Source organism: Archocentrus centrarchus, chromosome 16 (genome assembly GCF_007364275.1).
Source record: "Archocentrus centrarchus isolate MPI-CPG fArcCen1 chromosome 16, fArcCen1, whole genome shotgun sequence".
NCBI lineage: Eukaryota > Metazoa > Chordata > Actinopteri > Cichliformes > Cichlidae > Archocentrus > Archocentrus centrarchus.
In genome coordinates this window covers 12,272,359-12,294,846 of record NC_044361.1, presented here as the reverse complement: position 1 = coordinate 12,294,846, position 22,488 = coordinate 12,272,359, and the positions used below count along the sequence as shown (strand labels likewise).

The window sequence follows — 22,488 nt, the reverse complement described above, 5'->3', positions numbered from 1 at the left end:
AAAACAGTAAATTGCCTTGATGGGATTTTGAAACAATCTGTCAAAACATCAGAGCACTGGGGTCAGCCGGGGTGCAGCAGAACAAAAACAGTGGCACACGCGTAGCGATCCAAACTGTTGACACAACGACTAATGAAGGAAGCAAAACAATGGGTAGGGGTTTCCTGAGCCAACCCACCCCCATCACCCCCCAAATATCTGGGAGGGATCCTGGGAGGCAGGAGGCAGAGGCTTTGTTTTCCCATCATTTCCCCACGGAGGCGACACCATGCAGCTGTCGTCATCAGGGGAGACTGTGGGGTCACCAGTCTCCCTCTGGCAATGAAACCAGTCACACCCAAGAGACCATATGGTTGGGTTTATTGCCTCCTGTGTCCATCTCACATTATGTCTCTCAGGGCAGCAACCTGTTATCTGTGTTAGCAGAGGCTCCACTTGCTGTTATGATATATATCCATAGAGCACATCACGGGCATCGAGCCAGTTTGACCTGTTAAAATCTGCTAGAGGTAGGGGGGGGGGGGGCGCCTCCACAATGAACTCAGGAATATCACCCTTCCTGTGCACAGTTTGCTCAGTAAACTAATGTTGTTGCATATGTGTGTGTGTGTCTGTGTGTGTGTGTGTGTGTGTGTGTGTGCGTGTGTGTGTGTGTGTGTGTGTGTGTGTGTGTGCGTGTGTGTGTGTGTGTGTGTGTGTGTGTGAGTATAGTTCATACGCATTCACTCAACAGCTCAGGGAGTACAGGGGTGATAGGCATGAGGGGACCAGGGGAGTCTTGCTGTGGAACTGTAATTGAGTTGAAAAGCAGTTGTCAGCATATCTGTCAGTCTTGATGAGTCCCATTAGTCGTTATCTCATAAACAGACAATACAGACACAGGAGGGATGTCTGCCTGTTATCAGCTCTATAAACTTTCTCTTTCCTGTAAAAAATAAATTAATTAAAAAAATCTTTCTTTTACACTCTTTTTCTTGAATATATACAATGCTGGGTTGTCTGGAAATGTAATTTAAAACGGCATTTCAAATTCTTTCACACTGTTTTTAATACTTATGGCAGGCAGAAGCTTTCACTTCAGCATTAATTGAATAAAGTGAAACTATAGCTTCATTTTTGAGTTTTCTACTAAGGTTGCCAAGGAGTTCTTTTACACCAACCTATATGAAGTTATACCAAATGTACATAGCAGTGTTCGTGCAAGTAACCTTGTTTCTCTTCCCCATCTACTCCATCCACTGTCACTTTAGCAAGCTCAATCATCCTCTAACCCAGTGGCCAGATGTATTCAGCCAGTGATTATAGCTGCATTAGGGGACGCACAGGAATGTGTATTGATTGACCAAGGACAGTAAGGCAGCCCCTTGAAAACCTCAGCGTGCTGCCGTTTTGCATCACCTAACGTCTGTGCAAGCATCTGTGGTAAACTCTTGGAGTCCTGGTAAGTGTGCGGTGGTAACAGCATACTGCCAAGGCATCTGCTGCTCCCAGGCCCGGCCCTCTCCCAAACCCCTCAAATGAGCCCTAAGCTAAAATAAATAGGATCGGAAGGCAGCTCACCCGGCGTCTCGTTCCCCGTCCGTACGCATTACGGCCGTGTGTTAGCGAGCTCAATTAGAGAAGGAAGACTAGCAGATGACCTCACCACAGCGGCAGTGATTTAACACCAGCCATGTAGAAAAGCTCTCCTCCCAAGCAGTTGGGGAGCCCGTGATTTGGAGTCTGCAGGAGCACACTTGATCTTCCCCAAGAGTGTTGCACCTCCCACGCCTGAGCACTGAGGCCTTCGGCTCTCATCAGCCAGAGTAAATGTGTCTCTCTGGTCAGGCCCAGATTTTACACAGCCCCTGAGAAATCACTCAACTTATCAACGGTGAGCTACTGTACCATAAGGAGCTGGGTTAGCAGGGAGGGGGTCTGAGATGTAAACACCCCCGACTGCCATACAGAGTCTTCATTGTAAAGTGCTGAACTCTTCCCTCTGCTGTGATAGAAGATTTACTAACGTCAGTGCGAAGCATGATATGATGATTCTTTTTTTTTTCTACAACGAGCTTCTATGGGAAGGATCCAGCTGGCAGGCAGATCGCCGCTGGAGCTCCCATTTTCACTCAGTGGCATGTTGGCTCTCACCTGCTACAGCCTCACTTTTCATACCTGACATTAAAGCCAAATATCAGCATGGTTTAGGGAATGGAGGCAAGTAGAGGATGAAACACCCTCTGCTAGATGGCTATGCCTTGTTGCATTGTTGACTCACTGTGGTAAACAACTCGTGGCGGGGCTCTCATAAAACCAAAGATTTCAGACATTTCGTACTCACTCGCAACCCGCTATCTGTACTTTACAAGCTAGAAAAATGGCAGTCAAATGACATCAGTGGGTATACAAATAGAATTTATGAATAACTTGGACTGCAGCATTACGTTTGTCTTGTTAGCTGAACTAATTAAGCAAAAAAAGAAAAGTTTAAATGACCACATGCTTTGTCAAATGTTTGAATTCTGGTGACATCATAGCCCTCTCTTCCTGTGTCAAGCAGTGACACATGCACATCTACGTATGAAAAACAGTCACACAAACCTGCGCTTCTATTCTGAGACTTATTTTTCTTGCCTTGAAAACCTGTTCCTGCTGTTTATAGGTATTTTTGCTGCGGTTGTGTGTAGAGCAGAAGCAATGTGTTGGCAGCGTGAGGCGTTTGGTCCTGTGAGGCTGCTGCCGTGTGTCCTGTCTCATTAGCTCCTGCTGTGATGGGTGATATCATGAAATGTAACTGAATGCAGCACACAGCAAAGGAACTACTGCTAATCAGAGAGCCAGATTTCTACCAGCTGCCTTTCTGGGGAAACAGAGGTCCCTTATTCCCTACAATAAGAAAAACAGAGCGCACACCAGTCTCTGCTGATTTCTGACATTTGACATATGTGCTCTGATTGCCGCGTGTTACAAGGTGGGGTTTTTTTTTTGTTTTATTTTAGTTTTTTTTTTTTTTTTGCAGTTGTTTCCTCCTCAATTCAAGGTTAGTGCACTTCAGGCTCCACCAGGCTTGCTTTCACAAACTGAAAACAGATTTGTTGTCGATCCTTCTTTTCTCCTTCCTTCCCTCCTCCCCTCCCCAGCAACAAAAGCGGAATTCTAACCTTCCTGAGGATCTCCGTCCACCACCAATGCTTCTGAAGGCAACTCAAGGCATTCCTCATGGAAACTTTTACACATCCTGGCAAGGTGCCCAGACCCCAGGACTCCGCAAAACCCCTAATGATGATTGAGCGCGCGTCCGCACCACGCTGAAAACATGCTGAGTCGCTAACATTGGAGTGTGCCGCAAGGCTGCATTGGAGGGGGGGCAGAAGAGATTGGGGGGGGGTGTTCATTAAATCAGAGGTTGAAGTGTCTAATGGGACTCACTAAAGCAGGGCTGCTCCTGTATGTTTAGACAGCATATACGTGTGTGCGTGTTTTTCACTGTTAGTTGGTAGACTCATCTAGCTGTGGAAGCACTGTAAGTGACATCGTGTGCTTTCACAACACTCCACCTCTGACCCTGTGGCCTTTTGGGAGTAGGTCAAGCTTCAGCTAATAGTATACCGAAAGAAAGGCTGTCTTGTGGTTAAGTGCAGTGCCTAGAACACAGTCTCCTTCTACACGTAGTGATATTGACGGGCACAAGAAAACGCGTGATGGCTTTTTTATTATTTATGGCCACAAAGAGGATGTGGATATTTTACTGTTATTGTTATTGCTGCCTTCTCATATTAGGAATCCCGTTTTCCTGGCAGCCCTTGACATGGTGAAGTATAAGTAAAAGTTTCGGCTTGCAGCAGAAGTTTTACAGTCATGGGAAAAATTAATAGGTGGGTGCACTCTTGGCTTGGCCTTTAAAACCATCAAAGCTATGGATCAACAACTACACATCTGGGATCAGCAATAGATTAGCTTCAATTTCTTCTCATTAAGATTAAAAACCATTATTTTTACTGTGTGAATTGAGCAGCTTTGGCTCTTATTACCCATTATCAGATACTACAGGCCTTACTAAGCACTTCAGACAATATGCTGTTCAGTAAATATGAGGATTAGCTTTCAGTATAAGTTGTGCTAACTGATCAAGTAGTATATTAAATGGAAGTGTAAGGCAAATGTATTTTTATTTGATCCTATGAACTTGTTTATTGTAGTTATAGAGCTCCGGAAAAGATGATAGCATGCTGGTGAATAGTAATAATAATAATAATCTTTATACCCTGTAGCCGCATACAGTTGGAAACATGAAGTAATTCTCATAAAGCAGATTACATTGATAGTTAACGATCTGATGTATGGAAGTTAAAATGGAGGTGCATTAATGGGACCCAGAGAATTCCATAGTGTCCTTGCAGAAGAAGAATACATGTGCAGTTGAGTAGAAGTCCTCTGGATTACCTTTGCTCTGTTTCCTTTTACATCTCTTTTATCTCTGTGCCATTGGCTGAACATAAGAGCATTTAGATTCCTGGTTGTGATCATAATAGATTTTTGTAACACTTTTTGAAACCCACTCAATTACAGATACCGTTCCCCGAGATTGCTTGCAGTTTAGCAAATGACTGGATCCAAGTGGTTACATATGACAGTGGCAATGGGGTTACCTTATTTGTGCTTTGATTTTTTTAGCTCTTTGTAAAACCATTGGGAATATTATTATAGTTCTGATAAATGCAGCAAGATGAATCTGTAAGAATTTGATCCATTTATTACCGCAGCAGGTTGGCTTTAATGCCCGTATGCGTGCATGTGTGTGCGCACCCCAAACCCTGGCAGCTGAGCCAGAGGATCTGGTCTGGTTTCAGTCGCTCCGTCATAATATCCACAGTCACCGAGAAAGAATGCGTCTGCTGAAAAACTGCAGCTAAATTATCTAAACAAATTGGGTTTCTTTTGTGTCTGGGGTCTACACACAGGCACATTTAGATGAAAGACTTTGATTCTGGTTTTGAATGGGTTCCGCATTTCTTTTGCCAAATATTAGAGCTGTGTGACGCAGAATTGCTACCGTGCGCTTATTTTCTGTTGCACACTGTGTGGCCTTCTATGGAAGCCTATTACCTGGCATCAATAGGAAAATGGACTTCAGTGAAGCACACAATCAAATATAGCAGAGTGAAGCCACATGGCACAGTAGATGCATCCTTCTCCAGACACATGTGAGTCTATTCATTAAGGCTATATTATTCCAGTTCATCATATGTCATGTATTTCTTATAGTTTCTCCTGACACAGCCGTTTAGAGACTCGGTTTATGTGGCTCGCATTCTGAGGTTTAGGAAACACGCGCTGAAAAGCCACAGAGCCACACGGATCACAGCGGGTCAGGACTCAGACAGGGCCTGCGGCTTGGCTTGGGATCTTCTTGTGTATATCTGTGATCGTGGAGCTGCCACCTCGTGCCAGACACTCTCATTACCGAATCATAACATGACAAATGTCAGTGTGGTTGACGGCTCTGACAGGACGATCACTGACTGAGTCTCCTTCCTCCATTAAGCTTTGAGTTCCCTGCATTTAAGCTGTGAATTCAGCTGCATCCGAGCCTTTATCTGACGTCTCACCGTATTTAAGGCTGTTTCAGGACATACTGTCCGTGGGGTAAGTGGCTTTGTGTTAGTTGCACAATTCTGGTCCCTCCGGTGATTTGAAGTGATGTTTTTTTATGACGTAAAACAATTTTCAGCACCAACCCTAAAACACAGTTCCTCTGCGGAGATAGTGAATCTTACTCTGAACACCATAAATGCTGCACTGTCACAGAAACCATAAATTTGCCTTGAATCTTGGATATTTCCTCCTGGCATTAAATAATATGAGCATATGGAAAACTCATACGGTCCAGACAAACACCCAAGAAGCACAAACTGATTTAAAAGACAGCATTTTCGTTTCAGTCTCTCAACAGGGAGGTCAGAGGTCAAGAGCAACTGCTGGACAGCAGCCCGGGAGCTTGAAGAGTGTCTTGCCCGAGGGTCTTCCATTTGAACATTGTAACCACAGTGAGCTGCTCGCTCCTAGAAGTCGTATTTAGAGGATATAAATACCTGCGGCATCAGTAAACAGGAGCAGGTCTCCATCCCAGACCACTTAATAACAGCTTCCCATTTGAAATTTGTTAGGTCAGTGAAATAGTATCCTTTAGCGACGGATGTCAACAGAGAGGTCTGTTCCAGGCGGGTGGGATGGGGAAAGCCGTTGGGTTTTGCAACACTTGGCAGCATACGCTGTCTCCTCTATGCACAAATGCCTCAGAAAGTAGAACATTGGGGAGAGAGTCACGAAGGGAAAACAGGAGGAAGGGGAATCAAGACAGAATGTATAAGAGTGTAAAATAAAGATATAAACTTTGAAAGATTAAGAAGAGCGTAGTATCACATACAAGTATATAAGCCAACAGTGTAAGCCTTATGAGCTCATTGGAAACACAGGCAGGTTTACATAAAATGTAACTGTGAAAATAATGAAGATCCCTTAAAAACATAAAAGTCTGCTTTTCAAATTGCATATGTTATCAAACTGAAAGCAAAAGGACAAAGAATTTCTTTTTTTTTAAGCTTCATTAGCGCAACTGTAGTCATGAGAAGCCTGATTTTTTTTTTTTTTTTAGGCCAAGAGATGCTCATCATCTCCTCGCATCCAGGAATATTCAGCAAGCATGTGGATAAGCAGGTCAGCCATAGAAATAAAGGAGACAGAGACACAGACAGAGAGACGAAGGAGAAAGAGGGGAAAATCTGAGGTGGAAGAAAGTAGCGTGTAATCTTGGTGATTTTTTTCCCTGGCTCCCATTGCCCCTGTTCTACACACACACACACACACACACACACACACACACACACACACACACACACACACACACACACACACACACGCGTATGCAAACAGACAGACACTATGAGCTCCTTTCACAGCTAAAGCTGTTAAAACTGAGACACTGAAAGTCAAAGAAAGAAAAGCACAACCAGAGTTAAAGATCACACTTTCTTCCTGTCCCAGCAGCGGCCACTCGCAGGGAGCAGAGGGTGAATGGGTTTATTTTAGGGGAGGAGAGGATCCTAACCTCTGAACTGTATGTGTCCTACTGTTGACATGTGACCTGCAGAGGTTATAAAACCTCAACCAAAACAACAGGCTACACCGAACACACCGAAATTGAACGCTTTAGCTGAAGGAAGGCCGTGTTTTAACAAACTTGCAGAGTCATAATTCCAGTTATGTTATACTGTTATCAACCATGCAAATTCTTCACTGAAGTTTAGATTTAAAGGAAAAAATAACTTTTATCTGCTTGCAATTAGGCTCTAAGGGATGTAAACTTAATCTTCTCATTATAGATGAGAAAAGAGGTGAATGTATTTTAATAATTCACCCTTCATACGGCATGTAACTAATGACTTCATTAATTCTTTATAGGTCATCTTGTAGGTTATAAGCTATTAATCTTTAACTTTTGGGGTGTGCAAAAAAAACTGCGGTAAATTGGCATTGGTAAATTTTTTATTAACCACTATTAAAGCCATTATCTACACTGCTTTACAAAGAGTATCCTGCTAGAGAGCGACGCTATTATTTTTCAGCCCTAAAAACTGTTCACACACTTTTCTGATAGACCCCACAAATCCTACTACTAGAAGACGAACTAATTCTTTCTGCTCATGTAGTAAATCAGCCATGACGAATCTGCAGGGAGCTGGAGTTTGGAAAGCTCTGCGTCTAAGCTCTATGTGAATGAAAACATCACGTACATTTTAATTAGATCAGTTAGATTTACTGTAGGATGGAGTAACGTAGCAGACTCTCGTTTCTTTCAAGGTGTTCAAGTGGCGGGTTCTCTCCCTGAGCAGCACCAACTGTTAAGTCTGCAAGACTTTAAACAGCATGAACAGAAGCAGGTGAAGCTGTGGGTCTGTGATTTACAGGTGGCCCGAAAATTTCTCTGTCTCACCTACTGTCTGTGAAAGTGTAGCTGTCTTCACCTTCAACTCTGAGACAGTCTGGCTTTCTTGACAACTATATAGTCTCCAGATGGATGTACGTTTGTCTGTGAAAATCAAAGTGAGGTCAAGGGTGCTGGAAAGGAGATAAGAGAATCTTTGGCTGGGATTGCCTCTCTACCTTCCAGTGAATAAGTCCATGATGTGCCCTGAGGAGGCCTCCCTGTCTGTGTCCTCCTGAGTAGGCTTTAAAGCTACAGGGCAGTTCTTGGGGTGAGCAGACAGGGTGTTAATCAGATCACTCCAAGCCTCAGTACAGATCACTAGAGCTCCACGGGGATGTTGAAAGAGAGAGGCCATGTTCTCGTGAGCAGCAGAAGCTTTTTTTTTTTTTTTTTTTTAAATTTAGTTAGCTTTACTATACTTTTCAGTTCCTTATCTGTCACGGAAGGAAGAAATCTACACAAACCCTCCATCCAGCTAGGCAAGATCCTAGATCAGTGGAAATGTTGCTTTCATCGGTGTGTTTGATCTAAAACAACCAACAAGACGATGTTTAGTTGTGGCTATCAAAAGAGACAGGTTAACCTAAGACCGCGACTTGGTGCTGCGCTGGCACATGCGGGCTTGCACACTAAACAATAAGAAGGAGCCTCTCTGAGCCATCCATCTATGATGAATAGCAAACAATAAAGCTCACAGTGAGGTAAGCCTTTTTGGACACAGAGAATATAATTTATTTTTAAAATAGAAGAAAACAAGTCTAAAATCCCACATTTCAACTGACAGGCAACAGGTGATTTAAAGAAGCACACTACAAATGCAGTTGTAAATTGTACTGTATGCAGGTGCACTGCCAAATTCTCACCCAAATGACTGCAGCCTACTGAAGTATGATTGTTTCAATGTGCTCATATTCTTTGGACTCTTTTCCATAATTTAAAAAGCAGTGAAATCTCGAGCCGTCTGCATCGGCCTCCGCGGGAGCATACGTTTCTAATTCAAAATCAATCACGGCAAGTTTATCAGATGGCTGAGTTATTTTACCATAAAGCCATTGGTAATGAGCCATGCAAAGAGTTTTAATCTGTCTCCTTTCATATCTCAGTCACTGAGATTGTGTGAGTTTTGCTCAGTTTGGTGCATTTTCAGCCTTTGGTGTTTGCTTTATGCATTTATGCTTCACTAGTTGTGTGAAACGGAGCTTTTGATTTCACATAGTCTATACAACACAGAAGCTCTTTAGCGTGTCGCTTTTATGTTTGCTTTTGTTGGATAAACACTTTGATTGTTGAGTTTTGTTGTGGTATTCTTACACTGCAGTTTTGTTTTTGTTTTTTTTTAAGAAAAGGCAATTTAACGCAATCAGGCTGACCCGTGGAATCAAAATAACCGAAAGCACCATTAGTGCTAAACATTCGAGCATCTGTGCTGCACTCGGTGACGTGACCTGTCAATCAATTAGTGTGGGCGGTACTGAAGCATCCTGTTCCTTTGCGTGTATTCAAAAGCCCTATTACAACATAGATCTGCAATTTATGACTGCTTGCAATGCAGCTGTAAAGCGTGCACGCCAAATTCAGAGAAGTCAGTGATGAGGGCACTAGAGAGAAGCTCCAAACATGTAAACACCTCCCCCTCATCCTCCCCGGAGACCGACCTCGAGCGAGCACACCCGGGGCCTCCTGGGCCTGGGAGGAAATGAGAGGAGGAGGAGGAGGATAGGGAAGTGGCAGGCTCACAAAGAGAGACAGAGAGAGGTGAGATAGGGAGCGGCAGAGCACACCAAGCAAGATCAAAGACAAAGGTTCTGCACTACTGCGGCCAAAATAAGCATATCAGTGGTGGGGCTCTCGGTAAAAGTTGTTGTCTTTAGATTTCTAATTCAGGATACTGCTGTTTTATTGTTCTCCAGCCTTTCTAGTAAATTTGGCTACTTTTAAGTGATTGTAATGTGGGCTAGGCAGGCACCTGAACTCTCCCGGGTCTGGTCATTTGTGTCCGTTTGGCAATGTGTCCGATTCATCCGACTACAGAGAGCCATAAAACATGTACTCTGAAAAGAGAGGCACATCAGAGACTCAGGTGGAGATTAGAGCCCAGCTCCACTTTGTCTCTCCACATGAGGCACAGAGAGTATGTCATCATTATTTCTCAAGGCTGCTTCAGCTCTCTCATCCAACTGAGCCAGGAGTCCTTGTCTAAAAACAGCAGCAGACATATTGATTGGAGTCTGTTCAGCGACATCAGAGCACTTACTGTTTACACTCTAGACTTTATTTCTTTTTTTTTCACTCTTTTTCATTCCTCTAAAAAATAGAAAACTGATTAACTCCTTCTTCTTCTTCTTCTGCTTTTTCCTTGCCATTCTCATCAACAACAGTGTAGGTTCAGTAGGTTCATTAAGAGGTGGGACAAGATGGGGTGGGTGCACATGAAGCCAGAGGTAATAAAACATCTACTATTTTTGTTTCTAAATCATTTATGCATATGACACACTATAATGGAACTGATAAATCTGGCTTTCTAAATTTCTTGTAGTTTTAGAAATACATGTACTGTACTCATTTAATAGACTTAAACTGGTTTGTTCAGAGGCCTGATTCCTGAAAACATGGCTTTTCTACCCGCTTTCTTAGGAGCACACTGACAATATAGTAGGATAATACTATTTTTTAACCAAAAAAAGCATTTGCAAAATTTTGACATCATCAAGGCTCCTCCTCTGAGGCTGCAGGCAGCACTCACTCACAGACTGAAAGGTGAAGTGTTGGTCAAAAATGTCTGTCTATAGCGTTCTTACTCTTAATCTTCTCTTTGGCAGCTGAATAGCCCAGCAATCTTGTTAGGCGGGGAAAACGGGTGAGAAAATTAAATCAAGCTAAAAATAGGAAAGTGGGAGACTTTCAGGGTTAGGCGTGTGTCACCCTCAGTCATGCTTCTTATTTATTATTTCTCTCATTATTACTCTCTACATTTAAAATCATGAATTTCACAGCATCACTGTTCACCTCAGCAGTGTGAGGAGATCACCACACATCAGTACTCTACTGTACCACACAGCTGCTTCAGGGCAATTGTAAAACCTCAGTTCTCAGGGTAAACTCAGCTTTGTCTTAAACCCTTTCATTGTGGTCTCTTTTTTTTTCCTTCTTCTTCTTCTCTCCAGCTCCTCTGTCAGCTGAGGAGACTGAGTGATTCCACATGGGAAAGCCTGGGGCTTCGCAGATCAGCCTAACTGTGGGGATGAAATATATTGTCTGTACATATCATCACATCATTAGGCCCAAAGGGATCCCTGCAATGGATTAGAAGCTGTCTACCTGCAAGGCTCAGATGAATTTATGAAGCACTTTATCACGATGAAGCATGAGTGGAACGCTTTGTCTCTTTCCATTTGTGTTTATCTGTGGGAATAAGCATCGTGTCTCCCTCTGTTTCGCTCATTCTCTTTCACTTACTCCATCTTGCCTTCTCTGTCCGTGTCATTTATGCGCACGGTTTTCTGACCTTTGACCTCCCTCCATATTTTTGACACTGCTGGTGATTAGCACGAGATGAGTGACGTGTCCGAGCCTCTCCGTCCAGCCGCTTGAGCTGCGTGTGGGAGGCAGCAAATTGTCCATTAAGTGTTTCTGCTGAGGCTGAGAGAAGATTTGATATAGTGGGGAAACAAAAGTAATATGTACCAGGAAATTCAATTGTCTCTCTCTCCGGCAAGTTTGAGCTTTAGTTCGGCTTCCCCACCAAATCAATTTCACATGAAAGCACGAGTTCAGATGAGGTTTAACTGTGTGTCTGCCTCGCAGCCAGCCTCCTTTTACCCTCTCCAAGCTACTGTACAGATTCGATGACGGTGCTTCTATGTGTTTGCATGAAAGAACTTCTGTGACTCAGACAAACTTCCTCACACGCTGTTGAGAGTCTCAATGCCACAATAGAAGGAAGCTTCCTCTTCTCTCTCACAAAGCTGATGCGGTACTACAGGAGGTACAAGCAAGCATAGGAAACAATCCCCTTTGCTACAGTGTGAAGGTCCTTGACCCCTAACACAGCTGCAGTTAACACATCATGAAAGTTCAGGAAGGTGCCCTCCACTCCTTTAGTATCAAGAGACTTCAAGTGGCAACAGAAGTCGCTGCCAGGAACCTGTTGTTACAACCTGAAGTATAGAGGTCATGTTTGGAATAGTCAGCTGAGTGAAGCTGGGGTAAGGTGAAGTCACTTTCACTGCCAGGTGTTTGCCAGTCAGTCCTGATTTGACTATAGGGGATCGTGTTACGACAGCAGGAACCTCCAAGAGGCTCTCAGGCCTTGAGGCTCTGCATTTCTCCAGACCACAGGGCATCCTCTGTTCTCTAAGGAAGCCCGGCTGTTATCGAACCCCAGTGCACAGCGCTATCCCGTAACAATGCTAACTAAATCCCCAGTGCAGGTCAGGTTCACACTGAACTCTTAGAAAAGCCAAATGAAGTCATATCAGGCGTGCTTGTGTTACTGGATAACAAGAAGGCCAATTTGTAGCACCACAGAGCTGCTTTATTCTTTTCTGAGAGTAACTAAGTAAGAGTGCATGTTTGCAGCTATGCAGTATAGAAGCTATGCTGTCGCTGTACCGTATTTTGTATATACTGTACCCGCCAAAATATTTCAACAGCAGCATGAATATGATGCTTTTACTACTTAAGGCAGTGGATTATGGGTGCAAAACACAACACTGAGACACAAGCACAGACCAGCTTTAGACAGACAGATAGATGTCCCTTGCGTTCTTTCTAATGTCCAGTCGACCCTGCTGCTTACTTGATCTGCGACCTTAGCAAACACTTTCTTGATGTGTTTATGGTCTTAATCACAAATTCCAAGTCTGATTTATTACAATATGATGTTAATATTGGGATTTATACTCCTAGTCAGACTCATGTAGTCAATAAAGCTCTGTATGATTTAGGGTGTGGCCACTTTGTGATTTTAAAAAAAGGCTCAACAGTGTTCATGTTACATTTGCAAATGTTGGTATATTCAGGATGTATACTAGAGACTGAAAAGCATCTTCCATGACAGTTGATACAGACAGGTTATTTTAGCGAGGTCAACATTTATTCAGCCAGAAGTCACACCCAGTGGAGCCAGGGGTTTAGCAATTAGCCACTTTCCCTGCCAAGAAACACTGGCAGGCCCTCACAAAGGTGAATTGTCCATAGAGCTGTTCACCTTGGCTGGCATCACAGTAAAGTGCAGTCATATTTTGGTGTCACTCTCACACCTGCCTGAAATAGATCTCCCAGCCACCCAGTCTGGAGAATAAGTCCTGACAGGTCCAGGCTGTGGTTTGCCGATTGTGTTGGCAGGGCAGCTAATAAAGGATGCCACTCTGTTTAACTAAGACTAGCAGGGCACGTGTTTTTTGTTTCTCTCTTTTTTTTCCTTTTTTTTTCAGCAGGGGAATATTTGGAGCTCATTTTTCCACTGTTTTTGTTTATTCATGAGAGGGTATCCTCCCAGCTTTCCATTATTAACCTGGGCAACTGAAAAAAAGGAAAGAAAAAGTTTCCAGTGCTGTTGAGAGGGATGCCAGGCCACTTTGGTTCATTGTTCTAACGTTGCACAGAATAATTTTTGAGCAAAAGCATATAGAGATCGCAAAAGTGGAAAATAACCCTCTGGCACACTTTTTCAAACATTACACTTTGCTTTACAAGGCCTACTTTGCTGATGAAATCTTACAATCCACACTTGCCCATCCGCATTGTGCAATGGGACGAATTTTTCAAGCCACATTTCAGTTAGAACAAAATGTTCCGCAGAATGTATCACCACCTTTCCCTCTGCTGCATATTTGTGGTTATCTAGTCACTTTGTGGAAGGTGAGACAGTCTCAAAAATGCAGCAAAGGAAAAATAGAAAGATAAGTCTTACTAAAACTCTCGTTGCTTCATTTTTCAGCATTTACTTTTTTATTAAAAAAAGAAAAAAAGATTAAAAAGTCCCAGGACAGACAGTGTTCAGCTAAATGAGAAATTTGCAACTAAATTTGTTTAAAGGACTGTTACATGCTAGACCTTTTGGTCTCAACAAAAAAAAAAAAAAAAAAAACACCTGTAAGTTTTCTTTAAAATGTCTTCATTTCCCAGAACCTGTAGCAACTAAATAGTGACATGAGTATTAAGGAGCTATAAATAGCATGTGGTGCAACAGTTGGCCACATCCTGCTTCTAAAATTCTCACGTTGCTGACAGAGTACATAAATGAAACACAAGGACCAGTGTTTTACCTTTCTTCTCGTTGTCACTATTTCTTCAGAATGGAACACTTTGTGCATGCCAATGGAAACTATTAGTTGATAAAGGGCATCAAAAAAAAACACTGCAGTTAATATGTGGGAGGAGGAGACGTCACAATTGTGTGTGTTTTTTTGTTTTTTTTAGTGACTGAAATGAAGAAATATAAACGTACATATGTGGCTTTCTGCTACCGAACCGTTGGGTTTTCCCATCTTTTCTTCAGAATTACCTGGCGCTGTTTTCTCACCTCCTTTTCTGATCATTTAATTTTGCGTACACGTGTTTGCTCTTCCTTCATGTCCTGCAATGGCAGATCTAAAAATAACCTCAGCATGTAAATGCTTGTTTAGCCCGGAGCGGAACAGGGTTGAAAACAGCCAACACTGTTGGCACAGGTTGAATTTTTCCAATGGGAGTTCCTCCTGTTCAGGGAGGGGAGTCCCAACCAAGCTCCGAGTGTGTGTGTGTGCATGTGTGCATGCATGCATGTCTGCTTATTTATGTGTGCAAAAAGGTGGGTGTTTGCATACAGAAAACAAGGCAAGTTATTACTGTAAGGCCTGTGTGTCTTTTAAATCAAACATTATTTTTGTCTTCATCCTTAATGGGTGTTTCTGTGGTGGTTCTGCCGTTCACGTCACATGGAACAGTCCATCTTTCATTAGCACCTTAGCCAACAATATTGCATTTTACTGACAACAAGCAGCATTAAAATGATGTCGTATCAAAGGAACTCCAAATAATTTTCCTTTGGTGTTGTTTTTATCTTGATCCGTGCTGATGCTTCATCATTCACCAAACAGTATCTAGTGATAACAAACTGCAGGCCCCCTCTGAACCTCAGAGTGGGTGGACTTCCTGTCTCGGCTCCGATGGTGGTTTCACCAGACTCAGACTGCATCAGTCTGTGTTATCAAGGCAAGCTATGAAGCTTCTTGTTTTTGTCGAGCAACAGGTCTCGGGGTCCTCGCCATCTTCTCAGTCACTTCCCTCTGTTTTGCCAAAGAACACAGAGAAGATAAAGGCAGGGGACTGATCTCTGTCTGCCCGACTGTGGGAAAAGCGCGGGCACAGGAACTGGTGTAGGAAAGACAAGACGATGACTAAAAACAGAGATATTTGTACGGAGCCATAATGAGTCGCTAATGACATTGATATGTTTGGATTGCAGCTCCCAATGTCCAGTATTTCTCAAGTCAGCCATGTCATTGCTACGTATTCAGTGTAGTATTGCTGTCTGAGATATTCTTATGTTCAGAGTTTAAAGAGTGAGTTAAAAAGAACAATACAGTTCAGCCAAAAGAGGCTTGCAATGCCATGTCATTTATATTTGCAATCATGGTGCTGTAAATATAAATGACATGGCATTGCAAGCCTCTTTTGCTTGCAATCATGGTGCTGTGGGCAGCACGGTGGCGCAGTGGTTAGCACTGCTGCCTCACAGATAGAATACCATCTGGAAGGCCTGGGTTCGATTCCACCTTGGCCCAGGCCTCTCCCTCTCTCTGTGTGGAGTTTGCATGTTCTCCCCGTGCTTGCGTGGGTTTCCTCCGGGTACTCCGGTTTCCTCCCACATTCCAAAGACATGCACTTACTGGGGTTAGGTTAATTGGCTACTTTAAATTGCCCATAGGTGTGAATGAGAGTGTGTAAGATTGTTCGTCTTTCTGTGTTGGCCCTGTGACAGGCTGGCGACCTGTTCAGGGTGTACCCTGCCTCTCGCCCTATGACAGCTGGGATAGGCTCCAGCCCCCCCGCGACCCTGAACAGGATAAGCGGAAGCGAATGGATGGATGGATGGATGGATCATGGTGCTGTTTTTTCATTAGAACAGAGCAGGCAACCAGGGCATCAGACTGGACACTGATTAAGTCAGAAAGGGACCTGCCGTGGAGGGGGTTGCAAAGAAGCTTGCAGAGTGAACAGCTGGAATTGTATGCAGGCTGCAGCTGAGTCATGAGCTGATGTGGACTGACACTGAAATCCGACATTAACAGATGATATACCAGTCTCACCGCCCCATATTTCCCATAATTTCTGTGCAATTTTTACTGTTTTTTTTTCTTCTACACTTTGATTATGCCTGTTCCTAGCTGTGGTACTTTGAGTAATTTCATGTACAAGCACAGAACTGAAATGATAAAAATCTCAAAACCAGATAAAGACACAGTGAGGATCTATGAAGACTAGATAATACAACAAAGCCCACTGGGGGGTGGGGGCATTGTCTTGTCATAGCATTGTGCTTTAGGTTTTTTGTTTTTTGTGGTACATGTTCCTAAAAATGAATAAAAATAAAAGTGATCTACTACTGCACTTCTAAAAGGCTTAGGGGAAGTGGTGAGAGACTGATTTTAAAAAGCACAGAAGCCAATATATTCTGATCTTTAGTCTATAAAATTAGTTACACCCCAGAATACAAATCTGAAACAACCCAGGTAATTTCTTCAGGGGTTTACTTTCAGACTTCAGAAATCCCAATTATGGACATATGAGAGATTATAAGAGCTGCTCAGTATTAACCATGACAAGTAAACAGAGCTCTTGAATGTCCCTTTAAATTTGCCTAGAGCATCTGGTCCCCTGGGGTTCTGGGGTCCTGAGTCCAACCTGTCCCAGTGTTCAAACACACAACCCTCCTGGGCTGTTTTTTTTTTCCTCATAAAATCAGCATTCTTGTGTCAGTGCGAATGGTTAATGAAGATCTCCTGTTTCTCTTTTGTTTCCACAGTTAATGAGATCATCAGGAACGACCTCTCCAGCATTTCTGTGCACACACACGCGTAGACCATTAGAAGTCTTCTGCAGCAGCACATTCACGTTCAAACAGCAGCATCAATGAAAGAGGACAAAAACAGCCAGAGATCCAGATTATTAAGAATAAAGTTTTGACCAGGATCTCCCACCTAACCACCGATGCCATCAGCTCCTCTTCAGTCCAGGGCTCTCTGCAGGAGAGTCTCACATTGACAATCACTGGCGAGCTCCATTTGAATAAACAGGTGAATGTTATAGTTACAGGAAAAAAAAAAAAAAAAGGGGGGGGGGGGGTATCGGGGGCAAAGTATATGACTACACTTGCCTTAATTCACAGCGGATGTTTAGTGGACCAAACAGCTCACAGAGACTGAGTTACTCTTCTATTGTTAACAAATGACAATCTTCATTTCAAGTGTGATCTGTATGTTAATGCATGGACAGTCTAATGGGACAATAAGCTTCATCAATTTGGTTCATTTGTCTGTGCAGTCAGTCCGCATCAACCAACTGGGTGCCTTACAGCAGTGGTATTGACAGCAAACAGCAGCAGTCACGCAAATGCAAATGGTTCATTATAAACCCAAGTGAAAGTTTTCTATGACAGTTTTGTATCATTTCAATTATTTGTTTACATGGCAACAAAAAGGCTGGAACATATGTAGGAAGTATGTCAATTGATTAGAGTTGTGTTTTGCCTGCTTCCTTATAATCATCTTTGTTCATTTACACGTAATGTTATGTACAATATTCTTTTGTATAAACATGTATTTGGAAATATGTATGCCTTATGCTTATATCATGCAGTCTGTTATCTTCCCCCCGCCTTTCCCTGATATGATTTTGTACCATTTCTGCCACCCTTCACCTTTACTTTTCACCTTAGTGCCTATTTCCGTATCATCCTTTCCTAGTCTTCCAGTCTTCCACCCAGATCATGACATAATGATGCAAGGACAATCAGAGGAAATGAAACGTACATATCCTATGAAAACTATTGCTGATTTACAGGGGCTCATAAAGGCAGGTATCAGAGTTTTATTCTTTCCCAGCTAGGAGATAGTTGAACAAAGGTGTATATACCTGCTGGATTTAAATGACAATATAGATTTGTCTGTTACTTGTTGCACTGCAGGTTTGCATGTAAATAGGCACAGGGATGATCTATACCACAGGCTCAGTTTTCCTCATCATCTGGGTGATTTCACTGAGGAGCTGGCAGGACTGTTAACTTACAGCTGGCAATAATTGATCTGAGTAGACCAAAGGATTTTATCTTTGGTGAAATTATTGTCCAAGTTTCCTTTTTTTCTGTCTGAGGTTTTAGCATCCATCATATAAAAAAAAACATGCACTTTACCATAGACACAGAGCTGATTTTCTTGCCTCCAGACCAAATATTGTAGACCGATTTCCACAGTCGTGTCATAAACACACCTTTAGACAAACACAAACTCTCTTCCACGTTATCTGTCTTTTCGAGCATGCACACAGCACTAATGTTGGGGATCATTTAGCTGATAGTAGCTTCCAGGATAGCTTCCTAATACATTTTTCAACATATATTGGAATAGCATGACTAAACTGTATCAATAAGGTTTCTATTTTGTGCCTTACTACCTTTCTTGGCTACAAAATTGTTGCAACTCTCTAATGCTTTTTCTGTGTAGGCACAAGGTGAAATATATTTCTCTTTAACATGAAATATTTATGAAAAATTATATGTGTTTTAAGTGCATTTAATGTGTTCTCAAAAATGACCTAATAAATGGCATAATGACGATCATAAATAACAAAAGTCATGGTGTTGTGTTTGTAATTGAGTAAGTCAGTTGCTGCTTTTTGTCAGACTTTTCATACTTTTTTAAAAGAGCTGATGATCAAATATTTAACGTTCATATTCTTGTTTTAACCCCAAATGAACATAAGTATGACACGTGTGCAGCAGTATGTTTCCTAAGACTTGTTTAAAGTAAATAATCAGAAATTCCTCATTAAAATCCATTTTGAAGCAAGTGCTTTAAGTGGTTAGTAAGATTAGAAAAGCGCCACGTCAGTGTCAGCCCATTCTGTTCCAGCTATTAAACCAGTCGGACGCCTTAGACAGGAAACCTGAGTTTTCTAACGCTGACTTTTAAATTCAGATCTTACAAGTTCTCTCTTTGCCAGCCACGCTGCAGGATAAAATGCAACAAGCTGCTGATATGTCATGTACAAGCAGAGACATGCGTGTTTTCCGGTGAGTATTGTTAGTAGTGGGTAGTTATAAGTGAAACAGCTCCTCGTCATGGGATCTGTGCCACGCTCCTGTGTACCACCTGCCAGTCCTCCAGACTTTTTCCGTTCGGCAAAGTTATGAAGCGCCCATCCCCATAGTAACAGAAGGCAGGCCTAGGCGGTGCTCCCCTGTTTGACCGAGGTAAGCCCAAAATAGCGCCACTATTTACAGATGCACTCACGCCCCTTTTTCCTGGCACCCTGTTCTTCTTACCTTAGTCTTCCTCTAACAGCGCCATACCATTCGACACAGTGGAGAGATGACTCAGGGCCATGGTTTCCAAAGCTGAAGCAGTGGTCCAGAAGAGTGAAATATCAGTGAAACAAAGACAAATGCAGCTTTAGAATCTATTCTTGTTGGACGCTTTGGATATTGATCTGATCGCCTCATGATTTCTTGGTGATTTGCAAGATGGTTTATGTTTTACAGTCACACCGGGTAAAAGAGTAGTTTGAGACTGCAGCACAAACAAGATCGTTACAATCTCGTGCAGTAAACTTGCAGTCTGGTTGCCTTTGAAATGGTTGCTTCGATGTCAGGTCTGCAACCACTCGCATCATCAAAGTGACTGATGCGTCAATACAGCAATAAACTGGCAATAACAGAGTCAGTCTATTAGCAGTTTGTGACTGTGTGGTCAAGTTGATAAATGCATGCAATCTGTTTGTGATAGTCAGAGGTGGCAAAAGTACTGACATTCTGTACTTAAGTAGAAGTACAAGTACTTATGTTAAAAAATACTTTAGTAAAAGTCGAAGTACTGGTTCAACTTCTCCACTTAAGTAAAAGTAAAAAAGTACGGGCTCTGAAATGTACTCAAAGTAAGAAAGTAAAAGTAGTTCTTTGGAGGACGTTTCTACCTGCTATTTTTGTGTAAAACTAACTGAACCTCGTTATATATTATTGTAATAATATAAAATAAAATTACATGAGAATGCAAACATTATTCCAATCTAAATTTTAATCCTAATGAATGCACTCAGCTTGAATCTGTTATGTAGGACACAAACTGTTAAAGGGAATTTAAACACAGCTCTATTCTCCATGTCCTCCATAGTAGAGGGTGACTGTGCCTCCACCTAAACACAAACATGAGGATACTCAGGGGTTACAGTGGGATTCAGAAGGTGGAGGAACCCTAAGATCAGCTGTAGTGGCTCTGCATGGGGAGAAGAATCACAGCTTTCTATTGTGAGCTGCAGTAAATGATGTTGGTGTGCAGATTGTGATCAGCTGACCTGCTGCTGCTGCTCTGAGGTTTACTGCTCTGTGTGGATGAACTGAACTCACAAAGATGTAACCCAGTATTTCACAGCTATCTGAGCTGATCTCCATCCCCTACACTGACAGCATACAGGCTGTAGAAATGTTGGATTCAGTGAATGAACCTCAGCATCAGCAGCTTTGATTCAAACTCATCTCTGCTGCACTGATGTAACCTGTAACTCTGACCATGAACACAAACACTGTGCTGCACTCCAACACAGAGCTTTACTGTAAATACAGTACAACAAGCTAACCTATTTATTACACACTAAACTGCAGTATTTTCATAGAATCTTTGAATTACACAAAGTCAGCATACTTCAGTTTGTTTTCCAGTCCTTACCTTTAAATCTAACCTCTCTTCTTCCTCTCCTGTCCTCTTTCTCCATCTCTGAGTGAACTTCTCTCTCTTTGCTCTCCCTGAAATACAGCAGCTCTTCTTTTAGCTAGCAGACACACTGTGTGACAAACTGCACACACTTTGTGTGTTTGCTGATATTTGTTGAGCATTTAGAAACGTTGCATTTACCTGCCACACGTTACTCCCTTCATGCTCGCTCCTCTTCAGTAGCGCTAGCTAAGCTGTTTATGTGCCGCAGCGCAACTTACGGACTCGGTCCCGCCCGATTTTAGCGCTATAAATGATACATTAATTATATGGGTTTGCGTATTTAATCCCTTTGTACGAGATCAGCCCAGATGATGGAGGATACGCCAGTACGATTGTCTCTTATGTGTTATTATTCCTCCGTTTAGGCTCAGATCGTTTGATGTTTGACTGCGCACTGACCGGAAATGCAAACTTCTTCTGACGTGTTAAAAAGTAACGAGTCTGTTTGAAAATGTAAGAAGTAGAAAGTACCGATACTTGTGTAAAAATGTAGGGAGTAAAAGTAAAAAGTAGTCAGAAAAATAAATACTTAAGTAAAGTACAGATACCTGAAAAATCTACTTAAGTACAGTAACGAAGTATTTGTACTTCGTTACTTCCCACCTCTGGTGATAGTACAGTGATTAAATGTCATACGTTAGCAAAGATTGCAAACCTGTTTCCATGTGTTGCAAATCTGTTGTCAGCATACACAGAAATTCATATTAAACAGAAATTCACTTTAACTGCTTACATTCAGATTCCAGCAGGAACCTCAGAGATTTGAAACAGAAATCCAGAAAATCCTCCACAAATAGTGATGTAGTTGCTTCAGGTTGACAATTTAATTGTAAAATGGCATAGGCACTTGGCAAGCATGCTTTTATATAGGAATATAACCAGAATGCAACCTGTTATCAACCAGTAGAGTCAAGTCCCCCATTGCAATCACAGACAGGTTGTGCTCATCAGCACAGACTGACTCATAGTTATTGCAGCCTGCTGGCAATCTGTCTGTGTTTATAAATTAGATGGCAATTATTTCCAAACCTTCGCCAATCTGAGAGTGATTGCACTCAGTCGGGAGACAGGTTGCCTCCCACTGCCCTGCAATTAAAAGTACTCAACCACTGGATGACCAATTAGCCATAATAAGTAATTGCAACTGGTCACCAAATGCAAAAAAATTCAAAGCAATCAATGGGCAAGGACAGATTTTTTACTCGCTGCAAGGTGGTTGCCTTCCTATTTTTTTATAAAATGTATTTTTTTAAGTATTTTATAAAATGTTATAAAATATATGTTTGTTTGATTTTTTAAAACAAACATAATTGCTTTTTCTTGTGCATGCAGGACCTGACTGACCTCAGATGAAGATGCCAACAGTTGCCTCACCAAATGATCACAGATTGATCAACTGCTAATCGCACTGACAGGCTGATGCGCTGACAGACAGCACCAGTGGACAGCAGACAAGTGAAACACAGTCACTTGACGGCCACTGCACCTCTGCTGTGAAGTCAACAGACCCGACAAGGAAAATGTCGCTCCCTGATCATAATGATTGCA

General features: G+C 42.3%; 1 protein-coding gene across 1 annotated transcript in view; it reads left to right on the top strand.

Annotated features, from left to right (window-relative positions):
• LOC115794614 (nuclear factor of activated T-cells, cytoplasmic 1-like) overlaps positions 1 to 17,265 on the top strand; it is a 59,679-nt gene extending 42,414 nt beyond the window's left edge. The window contains exon 10 of the mRNA XM_030750218.1: positions 16,980 to 17,265. Within this exon, the coding sequence (XP_030606078.1) occupies positions 16,980 to 17,035 (56 nt within the window). The 3' untranslated portion in view covers positions 17,036 to 17,265. The remainder of the gene's footprint in view (positions 1 to 16,979) is intronic.
• Positions 17,266 to 22,488: the final 5,223 nt, after the last annotated feature.